The sequence below is a fragment of the Triplophysa dalaica genome, unplaced genomic scaffold (assembly GCF_015846415.1).
Source record: "Triplophysa dalaica isolate WHDGS20190420 unplaced genomic scaffold, ASM1584641v1 Contig3, whole genome shotgun sequence".
Lineage (NCBI taxonomy): Eukaryota > Metazoa > Chordata > Actinopteri > Cypriniformes > Nemacheilidae > Triplophysa > Triplophysa dalaica.
Genome location: NW_026622637.1, coordinates 608,577 through 615,116, shown reverse-complemented (window position 1 = coordinate 615,116; position 6,540 = coordinate 608,577). Strand labels below are relative to the sequence as shown.

Below are 6,540 nucleotides of genomic sequence, written 5' to 3'. Positions count from 1 at the left end.
AGATTTAAAGGTTGCACGGCAAGCAACAGCTGGCTGAGACAGCATAAGGGCTTTACCGAGCGATGCTTTATTTCAGCGCTGCAGGTACAGGCAAATGTTTACCCAACTGCTGAGTCCCGACTCAGAGGCAGGCCCAAAACAACAGCCTCATGCAGACTCTGTTTGGCACAGTTGGAATCGGTCTCTCGCATCCTGGGGCAGTGTCCCAGGATGTAATCAATGCGGATATTGAGGCACCACAAGATCTTTCGTCTCCTGGTGACCGAGGCCGAAGGCCTTGGATGGGAGGTCCACCAGGAATGGCCGTTCTGCAGTTTCTGCACTTTCATCATCCGGCATATCAACTGAATCTAAATCTAAATCACAATTTGCTTTTGCTTGAGCTCCCTCAAATTCAACAGCATTCTGTGCTACCTCAACATGCTGAGCTACCTCAAGAGGCTGTTTATTATTGATCTCCAGATTATTAGAGGTTGTTTCACATTCCACACGAGTCCTTTTTGCTGATTTTTCCTGGTCTCTTTTAGCTCTCTTCCAAAAACTATTGTAATTTTGTTGTAATGACATTTTATCAGGCACCACCCCCATAAAACCTAAAATAAAAAACCTTTCAACGTACCAAGCCAGATTCCATTTTCTCTAACGTCACACATAATGAATGTTCCTATGCCATGCAAAATCTAGAATATCATAACCCGCAAACAACAAAGTACATAAAACTCTTGTGAAATAATTTTGAGGTCAAACAGATCTGCCATCAGTGAGCAAACACCGAATTCAAATATTGGCGCCCTGCTCCAAGTTCCGAAAATGAAACATTTACTCATTTTACTGCAATTTCGGAAGGTTAAAAAATATAAATATACTTTGGTATGTTTTTAGCTGAAATAGACTAACCCATATGCTAGATTTAAATGTAAAATATAATTCAAAACACATCAATATAAGGTAATTTAATATCCAGCCGCATCTTGATTTAGTAATAATCGCAATAAACACATGAAGATAAGACTAAATGAGAAAACATGCTCTGTACTCACCTAGTGAAGCACCATGTGGAGTGAACAAACGTTCGTTGTGCGCATGCGCGATCTGTTTTGGGCCCCATACTATTAAAAAGCTATCTAACATTTTAAAATATCAGCTACATAATATTTCTGATTTCCCATGATGGATGGATGGATAATGGATGGATTGATTACTTAATAGACACTTAAAATATGATTACACAATTAATAATCTAATATTTTATGAAATGCCATCAATTATTCTAATAAAGTAATTATAATATTTTCTAAGATTTATATATAAAAAATTTGTTAATTAATGTTAATATAAATGTATTAAAAATACCACTAGCCAGACTGCTCAACAAACACAGACTCTGTGCCAGGCCCATCTATAGATTGTCCTCCATTTATAAAGCCATGAATAACTATAATTGTGCTATATTTTTGTCCCAGGTCATGTGCAGAGGTTTTGTCACTCACTGATGCATAAATGAGCAAACATTGAGTTGTCCAATAAGTTAAAATATTACTATAGGAGAAAATTATGCAGGTCTCAATCATTTGTAGTCAGAGCAGCATTACTGTAAATTCATTTATACATGCTACACTGTGAACAGAGCATGGTGCACAAGCTGACAGGACGGTGCTGCTGCATAGGACACTTTGCCTCAAATGTCAATTTTTGAGTTACACAGAGATCTATAGAGGTCTCAACTGGGCATACTAATCGTAGACATTTAAATTTTCTAACAACATTTTCTACCATAAATATGTAGTTATTTCTTTCATAGAAGTGTCGCTTGGCCGAGTACATGTTTCCCATACTCAGAATTTGTGCTCTGAATTTCACCCATCCAAGTGTTCACACACAGCAGTGAGAGTTTAAATGCAGTTTTTGCCGCCATTTTTGCTGAGCATGCACACGTTACTTCAGTGTTAAACAGGAAGAACCCTCATCAGTTTCCGGTTTGCAAGACTTAAAGCAGGGAGAAATGGGAAACTGAGAAAATATAAATACTTAGCAGATGCCTTACACTGCAGCACACCGCAGTGGTGCATAGAAGACATGGTGGTGTAGTGGGTTAAACCACTGAAATGGTAAATCAAAGGTTGCTGGTTCGATCCCAGCAGCCACCACCAGTGTGTCCTTGAGCAAGACACTTTACTCCATGTTGCTCCAGGGGGATTGTCCCTGTAATAAGTGCACTGTAAGTCGCTTTGGATAAAAGCGTCTGCCAAATGACTAAATGTAAAAGTAAATAGAAGTAAGTGCTGGTCTAATTAAAGTCTCCCATACTAGAAACTGCAGTGGGTGCTTGCGTTAAACCCAGAAGTCACACGTGCTCAAGGGCTCCTTTGGTTGTTGGAACAAGAGTGGTGTTTATTCTCTCCCCCAATTACATTTTCTGGGGGCCCTAAGACTCAAGTCCAACTCTTTAACCAATGTCGATCACCTACATTTATCACGTACAAATAACATACAAAAAGGACGTATATTAATATACAAGTCCTTTTTTTAAATTTGGATAAAATGGTCACTGCTAATTTGGAATAAAGAAACTGAGAATTAAGAAGATATACATGCAGAGAACTAAAGCAGAAGGTGGGATGGGTCGGCCTCATCATCCAACACTTCAACAGTTGTCGTAAAAAAAATGAACTCTTCTTAATGCACATTTTCTGCATTTCCATGTTGGGAAACTTTTCTACAATTTTGGTCACCTGATTTAATTGCAAACATGACAGAAGCTCCCATCTTGTAAACAGTACGACATACCCTTTCAGTATTTTAGAAATTCAACCCTTTACTTTAGAAGTCAATGTTTCCAAAGTTTTTTCTTTTGCCTTTTCCATGGTTTTCTCCGCTGCTTGGTGATGTTCTGACATTATATGCTTGTTCATCTTCTTACGAAGAGACTGCAGCTCTGCTGTTCGGTTTGAACCATAGGCTGTAACTTTAACTTTGGTCCACTCATCTGCAATATGCATTTGGGCTCCCACCTGCACTTGGCCCAACTATTTTATTTTTATGGCAGGCTAGCCAGCAAAGTTTTTTGCTTTGGCATATTAGAGATGGATATTTTTTTTTCTCCCTTAACATGTTAGATGTCCAGCATTCAGGGATATCTTGGTCATAATCTCCCTGGTAACTTTGGCCATCAGAATCATTGGCACCATCTTGCCCTGCTTCTGCCTTCTCTTATTTTTATACCAGAAAACATTTGCTTTAAATTACAGTGAAATGAGAGACAGACAGTTATTATATCTGATGTCCCAAGCCAGTTTATTGCTTATAAAAAATTCTGTATGTAGCTTTACGCAACTATGTAAATCTTTAACAGTTAAAGGTAAATCAGTGTTTTTCAGTTCAGTAAAAAGTTCATTGTGATCATTTTTTTAAACATTTTTTTAAAAAGAAATTTTCATCTAAGTTGTAGTGTGTTTTAACTAACAGTTCAGTTTTCATAAAATGTAATGCAAGTCTAGTGTGCCCAATTGTGTCAATTTGTCAGTGAGCCCTTCAATGGGATACATGGGCCTGTCCTTCTCTTAAGATCTTTGAAGCTTCTGCTGTTGTCAGACTATTTTCAAGGCAAAGACTGTTTCTTTGTTTTGTTTTATTTTACTCATTGCTGAAAATGAGGTTTCACAGAGGTAGGTAGAGCCGTAGGTGTTCCAAAGCACTTTTGCCTAGCTCAGGGTGTTCTCGCCTCACACACAGCCAAAACTCTGTCAGGGAACAGTTTTCAAAGTAGTCTCCAACCCACGGTCTGTGGATAAATCCAATGGCTCCGCCCTCAGATGAACAGGTAGCGTGACATGGTTGATTTGGGAAAGTGTTAATGGGTTTCTAACCCAATCCAGTTGCTCAGACTTTTCTCTAACATCAGGGAAATATGATTTGACACTAAAAATCACCTTCGCTAAATGTCCATCCAGAAATGTTTTATTACTGCATATATATTAGCTTAACCTTACTATAGTGGAGTCTGTGAAGAATCTTATGCAAATACATATGCATATATGTAAATGTAAGGGACACATGTGAGCGTTCCCACTGTGCTAAAGCAGACTTGGTTCTTATGTTTTGGGCTTGCCCTAGACCAGGGGTGTCAAACATACGGCCCGCGGGCCGGAACCGGCCCCCCAGGAGGTTCGTTCAGGCCCGCGGGATAATTTGAAAGTGGAAAAAATGCATAAAAGACATGAAATTAATATTTTTAATTCGCTGCAATTCATTGATTATCCGCTAAGGAGCGCACTCTTTCCATCAGAGTAGAAGACAAGCCGCATCACTGAGACAGACTTAAAACAGCAGACGGTATCAATGCGTCATCTGCTGCTTGTTACGACGTTGTTAATACCTTGGTCTCTATTTCTCCGCTACACCCTCTTTAGCCAAAATGTCGTTATCAAAACGGAGAAAAGTAGATAAGGAGTGTAGAATTTTCAAAGAAAAATGGACCACGTCCTATTTATTTACAGATATGCACGGAAAACCTTCGTGCTTGGTGTGTTTGCAACAAGTTTCGGTAATGAAGGAATATAATATTCGACGCCACTACGAGACTCATCACAGCGAAAAATATGACGGCTTGCAAGGACAACTAAGAAGAGATAAGATTAACGAATTGCTGGCGGGTCTGAGGAAACAGCAGTCAACTTTCATCCAGAGCCGAGAAGTCAGTGAAGCAGCGGTAAAAGCCAGCTACCTAATTGCAAGCGAAATAGCATTAGCATCGAAGCCGTATTCCGACGGTGACTTTGTTAAACGATGCATGATGAAAGCGGCTGAACTTGTATGTCCCGAGAAGCGACAAGCTTTTGCCAATATTAGCCTGACGAGGAATACTATAGCAGAGAGGATTTCGGAACTATCGGCAGATTTAGACAGTCAATTGAAACAGAGAGTCAAGTCATTTATTGCATTTTCCGTGGCAATTGACGAGAGCACTGACATCACAGACGTGGCCCAACTGGCCATATTTATTCGAGGAGTTGATGAGACATTGACAGTTACTGAAGAGTTTCTTGAGTTGGTGCCAATGATGGACACCACAACAGCCGAGGACATTTTCGGCTCTGTCGTTGCTGCATTAGACAAAGTTGGAGTGGACTGGTCCCGCGCTGTCAGCCTGGCTACAGACGGCGCGCCATCCATGGTCGGAAAGAAAGCAGGTGTCGCGACAAAGTTCAAAGACAAAGTACAAGCTCTTAATGGAGGAGATCGTTTCTGGACATTTCACTGTATTTTGCACCAGGAGGCATTGTGTTGCAAGTCGCTGAAAATGGACCACGTCATGGAAGTGGTTGTTCGCACTGTAAATTTCATCCGGTCCAGAGGTCTGAACCATCGTCAGTTTGACAAACTTCTCAGCGACAGAAACATTACCCACAGCCTGCCATACCACACTGAAGTGAGATGGTTAAGCCGAGGCGCTGTGCTGAGGCATTTCTTTGATCTACGAGAGGAAATCGGACAGTTCATGGAAAAAAAAGGAAAACCGGTGTTGGAATTACAATCTCAGGAATGGCTACGGGACCTTGCATTCTTGGTTGATATTACTGAACACTTGAACAATCTAAACAAAATGTTGCAAGGCCGCAAAAAAGTTGTCACACAGTTTTCTGACAACATACATGCATTTAAGTTAAAGCTGACTTTGTGGGAGATGCAACTGGCAAATGGAACTCCTGCTCATTTCTCTTGTTTGAGAGATGTGTGTGTGACCAGACCTGATGCGGACATTAAACGGTACAAAGACAAAATTGCAGGACTACTGCGGGAGTTTGAGAAACGTTTTCAGGTATTTGGTGAACTTGAGACAGAATTTTCAGTTTTTCGCTCACCTTTCACAGTTAAAGCTTCTGATCTGCCGGTCGAAATTCAGCTAGAGATAATTGATTTGCAGTGTGATGCAGATTTGAAGAGCAAATTTGCCTCTGTAGGTCTGGACAAATTTTATCAGTATCTACTACCAGGGTACCCCAAATTAACAGCCCTGGCTGCTAAAATTTTGTGCATGTTTGGGACAACTTACCTTTGTGAACAAATTTTCTCAGTGATGAATATCAATAAAACAAAAATGCGTTCAAGGCTCACAAACAAGCACTTAAATGACATTCTGAAAGTGACAGCTAGTCAGGACATGACACCTGGTGTTGATGCACTTGTACAGGCCAAAAGATGCCAAGTTTCAGGAACAAATACAAGTCCAGACTAGACTAACACCTTTAAAATTCTGCCTTAGATACTGTTTGCATTGAAAGAAAACAGCTCTGTGAAGATGAATCCTTACTGTGGTGATTTAAAAAATGTGCACTTTAATGTTAGTCAGCAGCTTCAAAATAAAAGTTGTGTAAGTGGTTTAAAAATTCCTTTTTTTAAAAGTCTCATTTAATCTTAAAGTGCATTACTATATTTTTTAGTACCAATTAAAGTTTTGTGCCTTTTCACATTTGTCTAAGGAAATATGAGATGTTTTATGAAATGTTTTGTAAAAGGATAGTTTATTAAATTTCAATCTTT

The 6,540-nt window shown here is 39.7% G+C and overlaps 1 protein-coding gene across 1 annotated transcript; it reads left to right on the top strand.

Moving 5' to 3' along the window:
• The first annotated feature begins 4,414 nt into the window (after window positions 1-4,414).
• LOC130416953 (general transcription factor II-I repeat domain-containing protein 2B-like) lies at window positions 4,415-6,235 on the top strand. The gene has a single exon (XM_056742315.1). It carries the CDS (start codon window positions 4,415-4,417, stop codon window positions 6,233-6,235), a length of 1,821 nt encoding a protein of 606 aa, XP_056598293.1.
• The last annotated feature ends 305 nt before the right edge of the window (window positions 6,236-6,540 follow it).

What these genes read in the sequence shown, in the direction of transcription:
- LOC130416953 (XM_056742315.1), top strand. Translation starts at nt 4,415, where the DNA reads ATGTCGTTATCAAAACGGAGAAAAGTAGATAAGGAGTGTAGAATTTTC.